We start from the raw sequence: 22,286 nt of genomic DNA, 5'->3' as shown, positions 1-22,286 counted from the left end.
CAACCATCTGGAATGAGGTCTGGTGCCCTCTTCTGGCCTGCAGGCATACACACAGACAGAATATTGTATACATAATAAATAAATAAATATTTTTTTTAAAAAAATAAAAAGACTCAAAGGTCTGACTCTGATTTCGGTCTCACCTCCAGTCTGAGAGTGGTGTCGCTCTGACCAGGCCACTGGGAGAGCCCTAAGTGCCAAGCCCAGGGTGGAAGCTTCCAGTAGCACTCACCTGAAAGCCTGGGGGTAATTCAGAATGTGCGGCCACAGTTTCATTTACAGGCCTTCCTGTGCCAGAGTCAAGTCAGTAAAATATCAAATTGTTCTGTTGTCAGCAGGAAATGTCAGCCACAAAGCAGTGACAGACAGACAAGACCCTGGGAAATTCTAACACTGCTCAACTGGAACAGTCCATTTGGATTTAAAAGCAAATAAGGACTTTTTTTTTTTCATCATTTTTCAAACCAGAACTGCTAAAAGAACTACAAACAATTCAATTATAATGACAGCGCGGCAACTTTTATCTTTCAAAGCTTAGACCTTGTATAATTAAATGTAAATAAAATCAGGTATTTTTCCTCTCCATTTGCTGCACTGTAATTGTTATTCAAAATCATTCCTTTTGAGCAGTAAAAGCCGGTATTTTAGAAACATTTCAAATGAACCCCAAACCTCTCCGCCATTACTTTTCATAAATGCATTTTCTTAATTTTTTTCTGCCCTAGCATTTGCATATAAATGACTCTCCCAGGCCCGCTCTGTGAATTGAAGTAAATAATGTAATTAGGAATCATCTACAGGTGTAGCGCGGAGATTCTTAATGGTGTTTTTGTTGTCTGAGGGAGCTTTCCCTACCCTAGGGTTTGTTTAGGCTTTCCTACCTTGCCTCCGGTTCTATGCTCTTTTGTGGGACTGGAAACAACAGACCCCTGGAGACTTATCAGGGACCCCATTGTGTGTTATTCTGGGTAACTTGAACCCCTCAGGCTTGATCAAAAACAAAAAACAATCAAGAAAATGACACATTCTCTGAGACTGATGAAAGCTAGAACGTCAGGAAGTTTTTGTAGCAAGCGGAAGAGTAAAAAGTAATAAGCTAGCCTCTGTTCTCCGGAAGAAACACAGCAAAACGGAAGCAGCCACTTCGGACCTGAGTGCGGCCTCCTTCCCTCCCAGAAACTTTTCTCTTTTATCCACTTACCCTGACAACCCCATTGTTTCAAAGCTGTCCTTAAAATGCCACCAAGCTCTGCGAAGCCATTCCGGCTAAATTCACTTATTTTCTCCCCCAAACTCGCCTATGTTGCTTTCGCTATCAGCATCCTTCATCTGGGGAGTTAATTAATCATCCAGAGCCTTGATGTTGTGATTGCAGTTCCTTAATTGCTCCATGGGCCTAACAGGGTCATTTTGTCCTCTATGCATTATACATTACAAACTCCTAGCAGCCCAGAGTGTCTGTTACATTTCTTTCATGTCCTTGGCAATGCCAAGCACAGAGCAGGCAGACAGAACGGACTCTGGCCTGCTAGAATGCGGCCATTCTGTTGCTGCGGCAACTTGGTTCCTCTAGATCATACAAAGACCCATAGCTGTGACATTGATATTACTGAGTGGTCCTATCGAATCAGGAGAGGAGAAAGTCATGTTGCTGTTACACATTGCCTCAGTAAGTGGGTTCTCATAATCAAGGCAACGACTGAAAGGCTTGCGTCTGAGCCCTAAATAACACAAAGGCAACCATAACAGGCTGGGGTGTCAGGACAAGTGCTTCTTTTTGGTTTTTAAGATTTATTTATTTATTATGTATACAGTATTCTCAATATTCTGTCTGTATGTATGCTGGCAGGCCAGAAGATGGCACCAGATCTTATTACAGATGGTTGTGAGCCACCATGTGGTTGCTGGGAATTGAACTCAGGACCTTTGGAAGAGCAGGCAGCGCTCTTAACCACTGAGCCATCTCTCCAGCCCAGGACAAGTGCTTCTTAACCCGAAGAACTGGACTAATAACTGGTCTGGAGCATGCATTAGTTTAATCTAAGCAGGATTAAAATACTGATAGGGTAAAAGACTAGAGAGGTAGCTCAGACAGTAAGAGCACTGACTGCATTGCCAGGGGATCTGCATTCAATCTCCAGCACCTAACGACGGCTCAGTCATCTGTAACTCGTAACTGCAGTCCCAAAGGATATGACATCCTCTTGTCATCTGTGGGCACCAGGTACACATGTGAGACACACATATATGCAGGCAAGACACTCTACATCATATAAAAATTGATGAACTAATAATTTTAAAATGCTGATGGGGCTATAGGGATAACTCAGTGTTTTGTTTGCTGAAGCAGGTATGAGGACCATAGCTTGGATCCCCAGAACTCCCCTAAAGTCAGCTATACATAGTTTCCTGTCTGTAATTCCAGCCTCTGAAAGTGGAGTCGGAGCATCCCTAGAGCAAGCTGGCAAGCTAGCAAGAGCTGTATCAGCGAGCTCTAGGCTTGCCTGAGAGTCTGCCTCATTGGAAAAGGTAGAAGAGCAATTGATGGTTCTGCTCATCGGCAGTCTCCATATGCACCTGTAACACACATATGTGCCCCACACATGCAAAGATACATATACATACACGCACACTACATACACACATACACCACATAACACATGAAACTAGAAGAAAATGAGTAGTGATAGTTACAAGTATTCAACACTTTATATGTAACCTTTGTCTTAGATGCTTTAAATCCTTCAGCTCCTAGAATCCTCACATCTACCTTCTGAAAACTTACAGGCATGGAAACTGAGGCAGTGCGGGTCTAGTAACTTCCCAAAGGTGGTATCGCAATACAACAACACTGATCCGTGTTTGGGCAGGAAAATCTAACAGGCTCCCTCACTAAGGTGCTGTCTCTTATAGACTTAACCTCGGGCGGCTATTTTAAAGCTGAACAAAATATGCATTAAAAATTATAAATACATTTCATCTTTGAATTTAATTTTAACGTATGAAAGGCAGTTGACACAGAACAATCAATAAATGCCCACTGAGTTAACTTCATCCATAAGTCATGATGCAGATTCAAAGTTCATACAAGTGACTTAGATAAAAGGTCACCAGATAATAACTTAGTGTCACCTCTACCCAGAGGAAAACTTGCCGTATTCTGAGAAGTATATACATCCATAAATATTCAAGTAAACCGGTATTAAAGACAACTCTAAATGTGAGAGCCAAGGGTACCAACTGCAGAAAACCTTTCTTTAACCAGCGTCTTACCCCGCATGGGATAAGGAAGGGGCATTCTTCAGGCGCACAGGGTGGCGTGGGTGCAAACACTGTGTAAGCCAGGCTTGCCTCTTCTTACACAGCCACGGCTTACACAAACCCAGCATCTGGATGAGATGTACTGCATACAAGTATGTGTTGAGAAGCTCCAGCAGAGCACTGTGGGAAAAGGCAGGCAAAGAGTGGGGCAGAGCTCAGCCAAGACTTCACAAGGGAGGCGGCTTTGGCATTCTGAAATGAGGGTATCAATAATTCACTTGGAAATCCATCCTCCAGCTCAGTTAGAAGAATAATGATACAAATCAGAAACACTAATAGTATTAATAATTAATCAGTCCCACCATGTGTTTTAAGAACTAGAATGTTCCATACATTAATAATTGATTCTTCCAACCCCAGGACTGGGGAGTTCAAGAAGAGCAAGTCTATGAACTCCATTCCAGCTGTCTCTAGTGTATTTCTTTACCTGGATTTGATTGTTTTGTATGTTTCTTTTGCCCAGCTATAGAGTGGATATGTGTTCATTCAGTCCTTCACTCATTTCTTTAACATATAATGCAAACACAGGGCTAGGACTCAGAGACGGAGCTGCGTTCAAAGTCCCACGACCAAGGCAACATGAAACAAGTCTGGCTCTCAAGAAACAGATACTGGAGTGGACTGTAGGGAGATGTGACCAGCTATAAAAGGCACTTGGAGGAGAACACGGTGGATAGCAGAAGAAAGGAACATTCTAGAGAGTTCCAGGAGAGCAATCATTTTCTGACTGCCAAATCTAACACTAGGCACCTCCGATGTGCTACTGTTTTTAATGTTAGTTCATATTTTTATCTAGGAATTTCCTTTCCCTCACACTCGGATGCTTTGCCTAGGATTTCCCATAGTCTCATTTCTTGTCTTTCCGAAATTTATTGTTAAAGAGGATGAACTGCTTTGGCTGACCCTCTCCAACCAAACCCCTGCTCTCCCTATCTCACCCCTCCCCAACATCTCCCACTCCACTTTCAGATCATATGTGTCTACTAGCCTTCCCATCCCCCTCCTCGATACTCTCTTCCCTTCTCATGGGCTCATCCACACATAACTAAGCACATATTTTACAGAGTTCCAAGCTGGGCCAAGGGAGATAGCTCCACTGATAAAAGTGCTTGCTGCATAAGCATGAGGTCCTGGGTTTGATCCCCAGAACTGATATAAAACAGCCAAGTATGGGTGGTGTGGTTGTAATCCTTGGGTTGGATAGGAAGAAACGGGCAGGTATCTCTCAGGGTCTTATGGGAAAGCGGGACTACCCCACTTGGAGAAGCTCCAGGCCAACGAAAACAATCTCAAAAAACAAGGACGACAATATCTGAGTAATGACATCTGGGGTCAATTGCATACACATGTGCACCCATGCACATACATGCAAAACAGAAGCTAGGATCAACACATGGCAGAGAACATATAGCAATTGTGTTTCAGAGCCCGAGTTACCGCAATAGAATACTTTCCAGTTCCATCCTATTTTTTCTCTACAAATTTCACGAGAGCATTTTTCTTTAGAGTGGAATAAAATTCCATTGTGTCTATGCACCACATTTTAGGTATCCACTCATCTATGGATGCTATCTAGGCTAATTCTATTCCCTTGCTATAGTGAATAGAGCAGTCAGACATCAGGAAATGGCTTACTCTTACTACCGCTCATTCTTTTTGCTCGGGGCTTGCAACTGTGGGTTTGATTACACCTGAGACCATCCCAACCAGCACTGCTCTCTAGAGCACCATGCGCATTGGCTATTCTGATGTTAAAGGAACAGCGATGTAATGATGTCAGTGGGGGTATTTTTCCTTCTTATCCTTAAGATGTGAGATAATCCTTCACCATGCTCTTGCTCGTAATGTAAAATAAATTGATACCGAAATATCTTGTCTATAATTCACTGGCAAAAACATCATTTCTACTATCCAAACATACTGTGCTAACGACTCTCTCAAAGACTTTTAAATTTGATCTATGTTGCTATCTCCCTCAGAGCGGGAATGTAAATTCCCAATGTTTTAACTCTATCCACATATTTAAGTCTAGCAATTTTCCATTCAAGTGCACCCTGTAAATAATTGCAAAGCAAACTGTTGTGAAACTATGCTGTCCAATCTGTCCCCTGCTTGACTAGCAGTAAATCCAATCTGTAGCCCACTGCACGCTGTCTTCTGGCTCTAGCACACCTCCTCTGCACCAGTGGAATCTCATCTTTGGATGCTCGCAACAGGGCCTTTCTGAGCCTTTGTGCGTCTTGTTTATATTTATTTCCACAGTTCTGCTGTTGATCTTGTAGCTGATCAGTGTTTGCTGACCTGCTAACCTGTAACGTTATTTTGACTCAAAATTATTTTTAATTTTAAAATATATAAAAGACTTTACCAAATGCCTACCAAATACCAAATTAGTCATACAAGTAATATTCATAAAAATTAGCATACAAAGAATTTGAGTTTGCCCTTCCTCTTCCGCCGCTCATCTGCCCCTCCCCCCTCCTATCTTTCCCACCTCTAGTAGAACTTTCCATTTTTAATATCCTATGTGACCTGTGGACCTCCCAACCTTTTCCAATCCCGCCTGTTTCCCTGCTCTCCGGTCCCCTACCTTGCTAAGTATTCTATGCCTACTCTCATGCTTCCTTATTTACATAAACTTAAACGTTAAAGTTATTACCTCACCTAGAGATAACAGGTGATTTTTGCTTTTCTGGGTCTGGGTCACCTAATTTAATATAATATTACTGCAAATTTCATAATTTCATTTTTTCAGTTACTGACTCTCAGCTCTCATCCCTGTCTTCCATATCCAAACACTGTTAAATACTCTCTACTCTTGAGCTGCCATCTCTTCTATGGAGCCACCCTTCAGCACTTTGTAACATATGGTTTTTCATATATTACCTTGCAATTCCTACATTTTGGATATTAATAATATCCCCTTACATAAACTGTGGTAGCAACAGTCTGGTATAACCTGTTAAGACATCTTATACATGCGAATATTTCCTATCATATAAGATTGGTTTAAGTATTAAATACTCAGTGCCGGATGTCTAGGATGATTGGCACACATCGGATGAATACAGGAAACAGTCATTACTACCTCTAAGGCTTTTTAAAAGAGAAGGAACTTTTTTATTATTGGTTTTTATTGAGCTCTACATTTTTCTCTGCTCCTCTCCCTGACTCTCCCCTCCCCTTCAACCCTCCCCCAAGGTCCCGCTGCTCCTAATTTACTCAGGAGATCTTGTCTTTTTCTACTTTCCACGTAGATTAGATCTCTGTAAATCTCACATAGTGTCCTCATTGTTGTCTAAGTTCTCTGATTGTGGTTTGTAGGCTGGTTTTCTTTGCTTTATAATTAAAAACCACCTATGAGTGAGTACATGTGATAATTGTCTCTTTGTGTCTGGGTTACCTCACTCAAAATAATGTTTTCTAGCTCCATCCATTTTCCTGCAAAATTCAAAATGTCATTTTTTTTAACTGAATGTTTTGCATTCATAACCCTCTGTGCAGCAACCCTGAGTCACGTACACACAGGTTATCTCACAATACACAAAGGACTACAATCTGGTAGAAATTCTAGCAGCTATGGAAAGACATTACTTCAAAGATTAGCTAGGGTTTGTTTTGTTTTAATTATTTGCTTGCTTGCTTGCTTTGCTGTGGTTGAACCAAACCTCCACAATTGGAAGGAATGGCTCCTGCTGACGAATGACCGCATAGGATGGGAGAGTTGAAAATGGTCCATCCCTCCATCCTTCGCCAAGCCCTTCTGTAGACCAGCTGTAAGTCTCAGGTGAAGCAGAAAGCACCTTTTCTTCCAAGAAAAAGAAACCCAGCTTAGCTCCTGACTTCCTAATCATTTTCTCAGGTACACAGCTTGGGGCCTGGATCTGAGGACCAGCTCACTTCTGAAGCCTCCAGGTGATAATATTGCCAGCCAGGTTGAGAGACTTCACCAAATACTTCAGTTTTTACCCTATTTTTATGTGCGATACCCAGAAGGCTGATCTCTTCTTTCCCAAGCCCAAAATATTAAATGAAAAGAAAAAATAGATGGAACACGCCAGTTGTTAGACACCATATTTTTCAGCAATATTTGTACGACACCCTATTGTTCAGAATTTAGACCATTGTATGAATGAAAACCAGTCAGATGGGAAATATTTATAAACAAATTAAGCGATACGAAACACTCCGAGGACATCCTTAGTAGGTATTAAATACTCATCACTCATGTAGCAGAATCGTTAACGATCTGTTAACCATCATTAAACATAATATATTTAAGAAATTCTTCCAGTTATTTTTAGTGTCTGAATTGCATTTAGTCTCTAATGTCACCATCATTACATAATAGAACCGTGAGAAATCCACTGAGCAGTATCTGAGCCATGAACGATCAACAGACAACAAATTAATTACATGTAAAAGCATTAATGAAATGTGTGGCGATGCTTCCAGAAGCTGGAACCAGACAATACACCATTCCATCGCTGTCTGCTGCTGCGGGCTTTCCAAACTGGAGCAACGCAGTTTTCTCCTCGCTATTTCAAACTCTTGTTGTATTTGCTTTACAACTTATAATTTAAATTGTGTGTCTAGGAGACACCTGAGCAGGTCTAGGGATCTGTGCAGGTGAGTGCGGGTGCCCACAGAGGCACCACATCCCGTGCTGAGCGAGCGGCGTTGATGTTGAGTGCTAGAAACCTAACCCAGCCTCTGAAGGAGCAGCGCTGCTTAACCACTGAGCCATCTCTCCAGTTCTAAAGAAATTACCATTTAAAGCAAAAACCTGTTTCCAAACACATGCACAAACACATTCACACACACACAGTCTCGAAATATTACATTAGAAAAATAGTTTTATTCCTCCTATGACCTTATTTGACAACACTGCTTAACCGATGATAAAAATTGACCATTGGAGATAATCTACCATTTTTTAAACTAATGTCCCCGACAGAGCTATCCAGTCACTATTGTCCTCTTCGGGACTTCCATGCCCTGACCCATTCACTTCCCCTCGAGCTAGAAAACAAGGTGAAGACCTCACCAGAGGTAGACTCCTCTATTCTCCAAACCTACCAATGGGCACGCGGTAGCCACTAATCGTTTGCATGGGTAGGTTAGAACTCCGGCATCTCACTGGACTTTGATGCAGTATTTCATCTGTAATCTTACCATGATTGCTGGCTAAATGATAATATTTTGTGTATATTGGAGGAAATTAAGCATATTATTAAATCATTTTCACTTGTTTCTTTTTACTTTGCTTTTTGATTAGGTTTGGTAATTTATGCTCTCGAGGACTCGGTTCATTTCCTCTGAGCTGCTGGATTCATGTACATACAGATGTTCTTGGTGCTTTCTCATCACACATTTAATGACTATGAGATTTACAGTAAGACCTACTTTTCATGTCTAATATTGGTAATTTTTGTCTTCTCTCTTTTTCCTTCTTAGTCTGGCTAGAGAGGTTCATCAATTTAATTGACCTTTCCAGAGAGCTGGCTTTTGGCTTATCGATTTTTCTATTGTTTCTGTTTTCAATTGCATCGATCACTGTTCTTTGTAGTTCCTTCCATTCTGCTTGCTTTGGTTTTAATTTGCTTTTATTTCTCTAGTCTCTTAAGCTGAGATCAATTTAGGATATTTATTCTTTACTAGATAAGCATTTAACATCCTAAAATTTACACATGCCCCCTCAACATGTTGAATTACAAATGAAGCTTGCCCTTGCAGTTCCCATTATATATTCCCATTTATCTCTGCTCTAGGAAGTGTGCCGCTCTAGCAAAGCATTTTCTCTTCAACACATTAATAAAAGTTTAATGGCTGATGGGACCACTGGACCAAAAACACTCAGGCACTCAGAGAGCAGTGAGCAATAGCCTTAGGTAGTTTGCATTCCTCAGTTCCAATTACGGAAAACTCAGGGTGTGTTTGAGTTGACTCGAGGGAAAACATACATTCTATGAAATTGAATTTGAGGTATCCGATTCTTCAGTTCCCCGTCTAAGGACAGGGCATTCGACTTTCTTCTGAGACAGTTCAATTGCCATCCATATGATATGAGTCACCGAGTCGCCTTCTTTGATGTCTCGCTTTCCTAGCTCAACTTAGTGGCAGAGGTGGATAGTGGGGGCTGAAAAACCAGGGTTCTACTTTCCCCATTGGCCCATGCTCTCCCAACCACTGTCTCCCCCCAGTAAGTGGAGAGGTCAGAGGGAGGGCGTGATAAAACAACTACTTTTTTGTTTGTTTGGTTCGTTTGTTTGGGGTTTGTTTTTGGTTTGGGGGTTTTGTTTGTTTATGTTTGTTTTTTCAAGACAGGGTTTCTCTGTGTAAAAATAGTCCTGGCTGTCCTGGAACTCACTCTGTAGACCAGGCTGACCTTAACCTCACTGAGATCCACCTGCCTTGCCTCCCAAGTGCTGGAATTAGTGTGCGCCACCAACACCTGGCCACTTACTTGTTTTTTTTTAACTGATTCCAAGTTCCAGCAAGTTAGAAAGAACACCCTCCATATTGTTTCCACTAACATGTTTTTTAATTTCCCGATGAATGAACTTTTGCCAGGAATTCTGAGGAGTGAGCAGGTAGGCCGCTTTGGGAAAGAGAGTAGAATTTCACACACCACCACGCTACAGTACAGAGACTGGGAGGTAGGGGTCATGGTTCACCTTAGTCTCCTAATGACTGACAACTAGACAGATTTCTTGTATAATGAGAAAGCAAGTCCCTTTAAGAAACCTTGAGCTTTGTACGTTTAGACATTATTACATAATTGCATTACATAAAGGCAAAGACGCATTTGGGCTAACACAAACTAGGCATGCACTGTAAGGGACTTAAAATACAGAAAAGAATTTCTTCATTTTCAGTTAAGTAGAATGCATAGCGATGTCTTCTTCTAACCAGAAGGACCTGTCAGCTTCTAGCTAGAGTTTGACAGGCACATTGCTAACTGTCATCTACACTGCAAATACTTTTTTTTTTTTGCCAACTCCATGGTTTGCCCTTGAATTTGCATCTGGATCACTCATATTTACTTCCTAGTCAGTATCAACCACCTTCTCCATCATGGTTATGTGGTTTACCAGACAGCATTAATCCTTCTTCCTCATACAGTATCTTGTACATATCTCTGTGTGTGAAGTTATGATATAACTCTCCTCCTCCTGATCCAGAAGCCGTCGTGGGATGTGCATCAAACAGCCGAGAATCATCACAGATATTGTCTTTGGATGCCTGTTCACTCGTCCATCCTTCAAGAAATGAGTGACACACTGCAGAAGTGCCATTTACCCCATTACTCACGCCAGCTTCCCTTTTAGAGAGATCCAGTTCTATTTCTCAACTCCTTCCCCATAAAAGTTCTCATTTTCCTCTGCTGTAATTATTCACACATGAGTGCTCCCTTCATTGTCCTTAGAGGATGTGACAGTTGCTGGTGGCCTTGCCCTCATTCTCTGTGGCTCTACCACAAGTCGCCCCATATTCAGGTTGCCTGAAGCAGTCATTTCGTTTGCCCAGCGAGGGAAGGAGATAAGGAAGGCATTCTGGACTCCACACGGACAAGGTGGGGTCTCTACTGAGGCTGGAGGGTCTCCTCCCAAGGTAGTTCCCTCACAGACTGGCAAGCTTCTTACCCGTCAGCTGGGATATCAGCAGACCTGATGCCCAGGAACCCAGGGGCATCTCCATTCGGAGCCTCTACTGCTGTTGGGATTTCTCACCTGTGGCAAGTGTCACAGTTCTAAGTCATGGAGCCCAAGAGTAGCCAGTCTCTTGAAGCTGGGACCCACACAACAATCCAGCTTCATTCATGCTTCATTCTGTCTGCCAAACCAGGGAGGACGTCTGGGTCCTCTGGGGAGGAGGGACATAGACCTTCATTCCTCATCAAAGGAGGGCCAAGGACTCGAAAGCACCTGTAATCTCCCAGAATCATGCTGTGTTCTAGATCTTTCCAGATTCAGAAGGGATGCCTGTATCTGCTGCACCCTGACACGGTGTCTCCCCTGCAGAAATGAGGCTGCCTTTCTGTCTTGCTGTGTCAGGGCCGCTCGATTTCCCAGAATACGCAGGTGCAAAGATACACCCGTCAAGTGACTCATGATCCCCACAGGTCCTTCAGCTTTGGCCAAGGAGCCCAGTGTTTACTCCTGAACCAAGAGCTAAGAATCTTCCATCTCTGTGCCCACATAATTGTCTCCATCTGTTGTGGAAAATTATTTTAAGGTGTGCTACATTTGTTTGTGCTGTGGAATGTTTGTTTAATGATGCAAAGGTCTGTTGTACTATTTTTGTAGCATGTGTTTAACTCTGTGAAGCTGTGTTACTTTGCCTGCCTAAAACACCTGACTGGTCTAATAAAGAGCTGAGAAAAATTTGGGGAGAGACAGAGGAGTGAGAAGGAGAGAAGGACTCCAGGGGCCAGTCACCCAGCTACACAGCCAGCCATGGGAAGTAAAGAATGGTATATAGAATAGAGAAAGATAAAAAGTCCAGAGGCAAAAGACAGATGGGATCATTTAAGTTAAGAAAAGCTGGCTAGAAACAAGCAAGCTACGGCTGGGCATACATAAGAATAAACCTCCATATGATTTATTTGGGAACTGAAAGACAGGCTTTCCACCCCTGAAGAGTAAGCACCAAAGAGCCAAATGAGTGAGAGTAAAAAACAACCAACAACATTCATCTATACTTTATGTACCTGTAAAAATGAGCTCGCATCAATATTTCATCAATAATGGACACTTTTTGTTGTTGTTGTTTTTCAAGACAGGGTTTCTCTGTAGTTTGGAGCCTGTCCTGGAACTAGCTCTTGTAGACCAGGCTGGCCTCAAACTCACAGAGACCTGCCTGCCTCTGCCTCCCCAGTGCTGGGATTAAAGGCGTGCACCACCACTGCCTGGCTTAATAGACACTTTCAAAGTCTGCTTCATGGGAACAAATCGTGGACTTTCTGGAATCCACTAACTTAACGTTTCTGCTATGGCTTGATTGTGTTCCCTCAGATTCACCTGTTAGTACAAACCTCCATGCAGTGGTATTAGGAACTGGGCCCTTTTAGAAAAGGTTAGGTCACGGGATCTCTGCTCTACACAGGAATTAATACCAGTACCTGTAACGGAGCTTGAAGGGGAGACAATTTATTGCTGTTTGCCTTTTTTCCCTCTCCCCATGAAGGCACCATACTCTTGTCCCTCGCATGGGGCTGCCATTAGGCACAATATTAGAAACAGAACTCAGGCTCCCTTCAGCGGTGACACATAAGTGTCTGCTCTTTCTACACTACTCTGTCCGTGGTCACAAACGGGCGAAGATAACCTCTCACATCCACTTATAAGAGTATCATTTTCCCAGATTATCCATGGCACTTTCTAGCTCAAAAGAGCACCATTCCAAACGAGCCTCCTAAGTCACTCTGCCACACACGCTGGTCACTGGAACGGACTATCTAGGAAAGGAAACAACCTGCCAACTAGAATACTGTCGATGACACACGAAAATTTAAATGTTCCATGGTTGCCAGAATTTTTGTTGGTGTATTTTAGTAGAGAAGTTTCTCAATGGCAAAGCTTAAAAGAAGTTCTCCATAATTTCTGCTCGGCTCCTACCTTATCTCAGCGGCCTCATTCAAAATGATCACTAAAAAATTCATCATATGATTTCCATGACTGGCACTCCAAGGCACAGGTCCACACCCTCTCCCTGTAATGTTCCAAATTGATTGGGAAGCTGACATTAAGATTGGGAACAGATCAGGGTGTTGACTCTCATTAATGGTAAAGAGGAATCCGAAGTTCTGGAACCATACAGAACTTTCTTCCCCCACTTCCAAAATCTGGTCCCCACCTTGGTGCCTGCCTGAAAGAAGAACTAGATTTGGGGACATGGCTGTCACGGAGAGAACTGTGGTCTACATCTACAAGGTGGGGATATCTGGCTTACTCAGCAGAAGGAGAGAGAGGAGAGAGCTTGCAGTCCACAGAGGGCACCAGAAAGAACCCTTCATTCCCCAGTGGTGGCCACTCCTCGCCCCAGTCTCTCCAGTCAGGCCGCACTTTATCCTCACTTCTGCTAGAACATGAGGTGGAAAGATGGAGGGAAGTTTTCCTAACGTTAAAAGCCGCTTTTCAGAATTCCAGACTGGCTAGGGGACCAGCCATGATCCAGGAACTTTGGCAGAAGACTGGGGCTGGTGAACTGGGAAGGCTGGTTCTAACACTAGCTAAGGAAGTAGAAACAGCGGCGACAGGGTACATGGATTAAATGAGAGGTAAAGTCAACCGAACCAAAAGCAAACGCTCTTCTTTCTCACAAGTCTTTTTATCTGGGTTGCTACTAGGAGACACCATCCACATTTAGGGTAGGTCTTCCTACATCCACATTGATTAAGGCAATCAAGGCAGTGCCCCACAAACACCCTCCCCCCACCCCCACACACCCACCTGATGGAGACAATCCTTGAGGTGAGGTTCGCTGTTCAGGTCGTTCTGCGTTGTGCCAAGCTGACATTGAAAACCATTGCGCCATCCAAACTTACTGTTTCCTACCAGGGAAATATTTTAGTGCTTCCTCAAAAAACTAAGCGTGGAAATGCCAAAAAATCCAGTAACTGCGCTGCGTCACGTGGACCAGAAAGATCTAGAGTTAGATGTCCGAGCAGATACTTCCGTGCCAGTCTTGATAGCACAATTTACAAAAGCCAGAGTGGAAACAATCCAAGCGCCCAGAGACAGGTGACTGAACAAAATGCTCTCCAAGCTGAGCATCTTTCATCCAAATATCTGAAATCAAAAGTACTCCAAAATTTGGGGTTGGAGAAGGAGCTCAGTGGGCGAAGTGCCTGCTTGAAGATCTGAGTCCAAAGCTCCAGGACCCGTATGAAAGCCAAGCACAGTGTGGGCCCCGAGGCTCACTTGGCCCATCATCCTTGGCAAATCTGAGCTCCCGGGCGAGTGAGAGACCCGGTTTGAAAACTAACACAGAGAGCACTGGCGGAAGACGCTTGATCTCAACCTCGGGCTTCTACGTGCACGCAGAATGTATGAATATACACACACAGGTGCGCGCACATACACACGCACGCACGCATGCACGCACGCACACACACGCAAGCGCGCGCGCGCGCACACACACACACACACACACACAGAGTACTAGTTTGCTTTCTGTCACTGTGATAAACACCATAAGCAGCTTTGGGGAGGAAAGGTTTTGTTTGGCTTATTGGTCACCGTCTGCAATTGAAGGAAGCCATGGCAAGTAATCAAGGCACGAGCTGGAGGCAGGAAGTAATTGAGAGACCACAGAGGAGCCTTGCTTAGCAACTGACTCCTCTTACCAACTGGCTCCTCGTGGTTTGCTCATCCCGCTTTTCTTAGAATCCGAGAACCACCTTCCCAGGAAAGGGCCCCGCCCACATGCTAGGCCCTCCCACGTCAGTCATTAATCAAGACAAAGGCCCACAGACAAGCCTATGTGTCTATGTGATTGAGGTGGTTTCCTGGTTGTACTTCTCTCTTTCCAGATGATTCTAGTCTGTGTCAAGTTGACAACAAAACCAACCAGTACACACACTATTCCAGAACCTAAAACCTGTGCGCACCACCCTGTCACAATGGATGGAAAATTCCATACCTGAACTCAGGCCATAGGCTGCAGTCAAAATGCAGGCATAATGAAAACACCAAATTTGTCTTTATTCTGTATGTATAAGGTGTATCTGAAATAAATGAATTTTGTATATTTACTAGGGTTCAATGCTCAAGATATCTCATTGTACATATACAAATATTCCGAAATTCAAGAAATTGAAAAGCTGTAATATTTCTGGTCCAAGCATTTCAGATAAGGGATATGCAACCATTACAATTTGTGTTATCATACATTCATTTTTTGTTATCCATTATTCAAAAAGTGAGATTCTTGTACAAAATACAAACAAATACTATATAAGAAAACAAGCTGGGCATTAAAAAGTCAAATATATTATTCCATTTATATGTGGGGTCTAGAACAGGCAAATATATAGAGAAAGCAGACAACACTGGAAGTAGAGATAATAATGGGAGTTCTTAGGAGCTATAGAGTTTCTGTTTGGTGTGATTAATTTTTTAAAAACATACACAGTTGACGGTTATATGATGTGAATGTAATCAGTGCTACTGAATTGTACACAGAGAAGTGGCTAAGACAGAAAACTTTATGGTGCTTATATTTTGATGCATAAAACATGATTTAAATGCATTTTGAGCAAATACTGCAGCTTAATTGAAGTCATTCACACTTTCTCTTGTTTATGACAAATTTTGATGTGAGAATTTTGACATTACTATTCATACGTTCTACCCACAGCATGCCTGTTTCTAAGTCAGTCAGAAATAGGATAAATATTAGCCACACTGGGCCAGACATGGCATCTGAAGCAGGAAACCACTAGACTTCTGAGAGTCAAGTAAGAGGTAAAGTAGGTGGTTTATAATCTCCCTGAAGGGTCATTACTCCATGAAGGCTAATGTCACATGCTGGTAACCAGGGGCGAATGCCCAAGGGTATCTTGGCACATAGCCAACTCCTTTGGTCACTAGAGATGCAGTTAAAAGACAGACTCTGAGGACAGAAACACCCTAAGCAGCATCTCAAAGACTCCTCCACATCTTTATTTCTGTCTCCAACCACTCTGTGCCTACCTGGGGGCACACAGTCAAGGGCAGCCGCAGGCAGGTCTTGGCCTGGGTGAAGTCCTCCCTTCCTCCTTCCTGGATGTCTTCTTTCACATTGGAAAGAAGTTAGCACAGTGTGGGAACCCAGAAGCCACTGGGACTTAAACCTATTTCCACATGATTGTTTTCACCACTGAAACCGGAATGATTTTTTTCCCTCTGGATGCCCTAGTGGGATGGTTAAGTACATAGCTGAAGGCGAAATCAAATCCCTAGGGGCGCAGACATCGCCAGCATTAGGAACACTTAGGAAAACCGTGTGTTCCCAGCATTTCCCCTTTATTCTTCATTTTGAAGGTTGGAGATTCGTTCAGGGGAAGGCACAAAATGGCTTTCGTATTAAATGTTCACATTAGTCTGATCTATTCATCATTAGCATAATAATCGGGCCATTTTCTCCCTTAAAGACAGCACACACTTCTGGATGGCGTTACATTTGTCTTCTCAGATTTTGTTTCTGCCAGTGAAGGTAACTGGTATTGCCCTACTTCTCCAAGCATATACCCTTATCCTAGCAAGGGCAAGTATCACAATCAACCAGAAAGTCGTCCACTTTTGACTCCAAGAACCCCCTTCCAGAATATTTTTCTCTCTAATTGGAACACACCGCAGGGTTCTATACACTGAGAAAGGCCTAGAATGAACACTAGATATTAAATAGGATTGGCTTCCTGAACTACCAACATCCTATTCCTTTGAAAACCTCATATTACAATTAACTTGAGACCAACAATTTCCTGCCCCAGGTTAAGCTGTGACAACCCTGATAGAGAAGGAAGTGGCAAATTAGTTGGGGTCCTGTTGAGAGATTCAATTACCATTATTTCTAAGTTGGCACATTTGAGACAGACTCCAAATTCCTTGATTACTCCCCACCCCCATCTCTTTTATACAAACATTAAATAAAAATTTTAAATCCCAGTACAGTTTGAAGGACAGACCTGATAATTAAACCCCTTGGGGGCCGAGCTGATTAGGTTTAGAGCAGACAACAGATGGGTAAGGAAGGCTATGAGATGGGGCTGGGTAGATCCAGAGGCTGTGACTAGAAGCGTAGGTAAAGCCAGGGTGTGTTTTCACCCGCGAGCCTGTGTTTTAGATCCATTTGCAGGGAGGTTGAAAATGACTCCCGGTTCCGTGGCACACAACGGTAAAATCCAGCAGACTTGAGTATCTGATCTCCTCTCTCCTTACCTTGCAGATAAAAAGCCTGAAGTCCAGAAGACTTAAATAGCTTAAAAAGCCTGAAGTCTGGCTTAAAAGAACCAGGCATTTATAATCCAGAGCCCTAAGTGTCCTGTAAGCAGATAGACCCTGTTAAACGGAAGCCCCTTTTCCAGCAGAGCCCCAGGATAGACTCAAATACAGAAGTAAGAGCATGGAGCTGGGGAGGGCCACATTGTTCCACCTGAGAAACAGTGCCTTCTAGTGTATTCTCAAAGATAGGCTAGAAGAAAAGCCCATAGTCCCAGAGGCCCCATCTGCTGCGAGCCACCGTCTGTGATTCATCAGAGAGCAGAAAATACCAGGCAGTGTGAGTTAGTGGGAACTGAGAAAGGAATGTGGTTTTAGGTCCAGATCAGCTCCCACAACGGTTGACAGGTGTACAGAAAGGAGAGGGGGGACCCACAGACCACAAGAAAGCAAATCTCAGGAGTGGACCTGGAACAGTATTTGGTTTCTGTGGTTCACAGAGCAATAGGTTCAAGAATGTGTTGAAGGGTTTCTTTGGCAACAGGAAAACGTTGAATTGTTTGTTGAGTTACTTTAGACTGGGACACAAGGAAAAGCCAGGTCTTTGGGTTCCTGGTCCAGCGCGCTTTCCCATCACAATGGCGCTTTGTTTCGGGGCTGTTGCTTTTCAATACACACAAGACTTCCTGATGGCCAGGGCTTGCTACCTTGAGTGACAACTCAGATCCCAGACACCAGAGCAAAGCGCTGTCACACAAGGGAGTGAACATCAGAGTCTCAAGGCTCTTCTTCAGGACTGACTCGTCCCTCGCCCTCTCAGTCAGTTTTTTTCCTACAGTCTGTAAACTAGACGCAGGTTAGACCTGCCTCTGAATTAGACACCAAGTATGTGCTGTGGCCCTAGAGACACGAAAAAGCCAGTCTAACATCACAGAACATCCTGACCATCTCAGCACTCAGAGCCTTCACCAAGCCTCTTTGATCCTCACAAAGACATCTATTCACTTGCAGGTGAGGCTCACGATGCAGAGAGTGGCTGCATCATACTGCCCAGTTCCGAGGAGGCCAGCGTGGGATCCCACCGCTCTGCCTGTCGTTGTCATGGCAATGTTACAGATGTTTCTCTTTCAGTTAGGGTCCTCTAAGAGATTCCCCCAGATCATGAAGGAAACGCCAAGATCTGGAACCTCGTGGTACATGACATATGCCATCCAGAGGAGGGGTGCCATCTATTCTCTGTTCTCTCTCTCTCTCTCTCTCTCTCTCTCTCTCTCTCTCTCTCTCTCTCTCTGTTGGCTCCCTGTACAGACACTGCCTGAGTTTAGAGTGTTGTGGGGCTGCCCTCACCCCTGTGCCTGCTACCACCCAAGGCAGCCAGATGTTACATAGAATGAAAACCACAGGGTCAGCTTTTTGAACTGAGGCAGTCAATGTGGGGATATTACTAAATTCTTCACAGTGAAAATACTGTCCCTCTCAATTTTCTATTACATCAGGACAAGTTTAAAAATATATATAACTTGTTTCTTATTTTACTGTAGATGTCTGCCTGTCTGTCTATGTGTGTGTTCTTGGGGAGGACAGGGAACAACGCAGGCGTCATCATCAGGAGTACCACCCATCTCTTTTGAGACAGCATCTCCCAATGGCAAGTAGTTTACCAATTGGCTGATCTTTGGGGATCCTCCCATTTCCTGTGCTACCATGCCGGGAATTTTTCCATGAGCTCTAGGGATCCCACCCAGGCCCTCATGTTTGCAAAGCAACCACTGGACCAACTGAGCTGGTTTTTTCCAGCCCTTGTTGCCTCCTCCCTGTGCCTATGATGATCCTTAGCAACAGCAGCGTCCTTGCCATTATCTATCGGCATTGGATTAAAACTGCCGAAGCCCATCACAGCAGTGGGATCCGGAGCAAGGTGAGGCTTGGCATCACCTTCCTGTGTAGGTTTGGTTACCTTTGCTTCACACCTGAGACTCTTACCTTAAGCTTGGCCAGGAGGAGCTCATGGTCACGAAGCAGTTTCTTGGTTTCATCTTGACTGCTCCCTATTTCTAGAAGATTGGGCTGAGACTCAGTCAGCTGGAGTTGTACCCATTCACCACACTAAAAAAATAAAATAAAAAAGTGAAATGGATGTTTATCCTTTCTTGCCCTTCTCCTTTTTCCGATTTTTTTTAAATTTTAATTTCTAGTTACACCAAGCACACTTCCTCCTCCCATAGACATGCCCTAACACATTGGACACAATAGGTCTAACACAAGGCCATGCTCTGTCTTCTTTCACTCTTAGAACAAATTCTCTCACGGAGTATGGGTCTGAATTCAAGTTCTCGAGTGAGAAATGTGTGCCTCAGATAATGTCTTCTTCGCCATCTCTGAGTCACTGAGTGCATTCACACAAAGCAACTCTTGACAGTTGACAATTAGTGACACTTCACACAGGCAAAGTGAGGTAGGACCTTCACGGGCCTCAGCATTTCTCCTCCGTCAACATGGTCTTTGCTCCCTGAAGAAGCTAAAGCTCGTTTCATTTGGAGATGGCTACAGGGTAAGGGAGCCGGAGAGAGGACCATGAATGGCCATTCTGAGAGACAGAATCTGGTTAAAAAGACTTTCCCATACAATGTATAAAGTTTGTATTCTCTGTACCTCTGACTACCCTGCAGGTCATTCCCTAAACACCATGACTCCTCTACTCAAAGAGTATCTTAAGCTTGAGGAAAAGTGATGTTGACTTAAAAAAAAATCATAGATTTGTCTCCTGTTCCTCCCTGCTGGAATCTATGAGTTGCCAAAAGCATCATTAAATCGTGTGCAATCCATCAGTTTTCATTGGTACAGCTTTGATGCCCTGGCATACCCAGCCACACCTCTGTAGAGGAGAGGGCAGGGAGTCACACCTCTGCAGAGGAGAGGACAGGGAGTCATACCTCTGCAGAGGAGAGGGAGGGGAGTCACACCTCTATAGAAGAGAGGGTGGGGAGTCACACCTCTGCAGAGAGAAGTCACACCTCTGCAGAGAAGAGGGTGGGGAGTCCCTGAGGTCTTGCATTTGTGCAGGAAGCTCCCAGCACTGGGAACTTGGCCTTAAGCAGAACCCTGCATTCCACTGCTCAACGTCAAATTCTGTTTTCCTTCTACAAATTTTTCATACTACTATAAAATTTGCAGCAATTAAATTAAATGGGCCTCGTCGCCAGTTTTTCTCCCCTTTTCAGCCAGGTTAGCATCCATTAAACATGAATTCTTTATGTGGCAAATTGTCTAAAGAGCAAACTTATATTTCAGAGGCTCTTGCACGATTTCAGTCAAAGGGGACAAAATGATGGAAGTCTTCCACACCCCAAAGATGTGTGGACATCTTGCACACAGCTAAACACAAAACATACAGTTAAGCCCCAAGTGGCTGCATGTTCCTGATCTTAAGAGTCAATTTGATATACAGCCTGTGGCAGGGTCTCCATCACCCTACAGTGGAGAAGTATTTAACGCTGCCTGTGCCAGTGGGAACAGTTCTGGGAGGCACTGGCAAGAGCCTCTCAGTGTTTCCACTTCTCTGTCCTGCCAAGGCAGTGCCCCCTCTGACCTGCCCCCTCCATCACATCCACGCAAAAATAACAGACTGCCCTGGCCCACCCGACTCTTCACCTGACGTTCCAGAGCCTCTGTGACATGTGCCTTGCCTTTAAGGGCCAAACTGAAAGTACACTGTAAAGTTTGTTTTAAGTCGTTGTAGATACTTAGTATGCTGAAAAGCAAACTGGCAACTTGTTGAAACTTGCCAGTCCTCTGACACTGATTTAAGGGATTAAAATCACTTATTATTTAGTATCTGTTCTGTGTTGTGTCCTGTGAACATGTGCATTATCTTTTAGGACTCTCAGCACACCACAAAGAGCCCCCCTCCCCCCGCCACAGCCACACAGAGAAAAGAAAGCTGTGTGCTTACCTTGACAAGGGCTATCACGATTTTGGAGTTCCCAGCTTGCACAGCTACAGAGCTGATGGTGGTGGTGGAAACACCCGCATGGGGACTTTCTTTGCAGGACATGGCACTTTAGAAGGAAGGTTTAAACCTGAGGCAGCGTTGATAGGGATGCGTGTCTGTGGGTCATGTTAGAAGGCATCCACAGGGCTACCGGACTCATTCGGGGAATGCTCTCGGCTCACAGTGATTGCCCAGCCAAAAGGAAAGAACAGGAAGTTAAAAATAGACAGCCCCATTGAGCTTATCGAGAGGGAGGGGCGGGAGAGAGAGAGAGAGAGAGAGAGAGAGGAGCCAGCCACACCCCTAGTATGGTAACAGTAAGTGCCTGTTATTTTTGCCATTATCTGTAACTTGAGGGACAGCCTTGAGCTCTCTGCCTATCAGCTGATGTCCGATAGCTAATGGAAAAAAAAAAAAAATACATCCTGACAGCCCAAATTAGTTTAGCCATTGAAACTAAACAGTTGTTAACTGTGGACTTTGAAACCAGAAAGTCGGTGACCTGAATATCAATCTTTTCAAGTCTAATTCATATAAAGAAAACTTCCAAAAATGATCCTTTTTGTTGGGGGGGGTTAAGTCACAAAGTTGATCAAAAATATTTTTAGATTAATCTGTTTTTCTAAAACTTAATGAACTTTGCCAAATGAAGTTCATGGAATGGTCACATTTTCTAAGAACTTCTTAGGGGTATTTTAAGACATTTCACCCAGCATTTATTAATAAATACACATCTTGCCAGTATTTCTTCATGATGGTTTTCTGAGCAACATTTTCAAGCTCAGCTAGCAATCAGCAAATAGGAAGCTCAGTACTTTGTTGTTACCTTTTAACTGTAGCAAGAGATGTGCTTTTGCTTGTTTGTTTGAAGATGAACATTTTGTTACTTTCTTCTTTTTTTTTTTTTTTAAATCCTCATTTCTACCTGGAGCAAAAGAAGTTGCAGCCAGCTTTAAATCAGAGTCAGGCTCCCAGATTAATCCTTCCGCCAGAAGCTCTGCTTGTGTCAGAAGCTGTCTCTGGTATTAAGCAGCAGCTGTTGGATCCCC

General features: G+C 43.6%; 1 protein-coding gene across 1 annotated transcript in view; it reads right to left on the bottom strand.

Annotated features, from left to right (window-relative positions):
- The window catches only part of Ccdc141 (coiled-coil domain containing 141), a 134,813-nt gene extending 113,183 nt beyond the window's left edge, over window positions 1-21,630 (bottom strand). Inside the window, exons 1-2 of the mRNA XM_050120635.1 lie at window positions 21,199-21,630; window positions 19,230-19,352 (exon numbers count right to left, since the gene is read on the bottom strand). Coding sequence (XP_049976592.1) covers window positions 19,230-19,352; window positions 21,199-21,300 — 225 coding nt within the window. The 5' untranslated portion in view covers window positions 21,301-21,630. The remainder of the gene's footprint in view (window positions 1-19,229; window positions 19,353-21,198) is intronic.
- Between the last annotated feature and the right edge of the window lie 656 nt (window positions 21,631-22,286).

Source organism: Alexandromys fortis, unplaced genomic scaffold (assembly GCF_014885135.2).
Source record: "Alexandromys fortis isolate MF-2015 unplaced genomic scaffold, M_Fortis_MF-2015_v1.1 scaffold_8_1_9099942, whole genome shotgun sequence".
Taxonomy (NCBI): Eukaryota; Metazoa; Chordata; class Mammalia; order Rodentia; family Cricetidae; genus Alexandromys; species Alexandromys fortis.
This window is presented reverse-complemented; position numbering and strand designations above follow the sequence as displayed.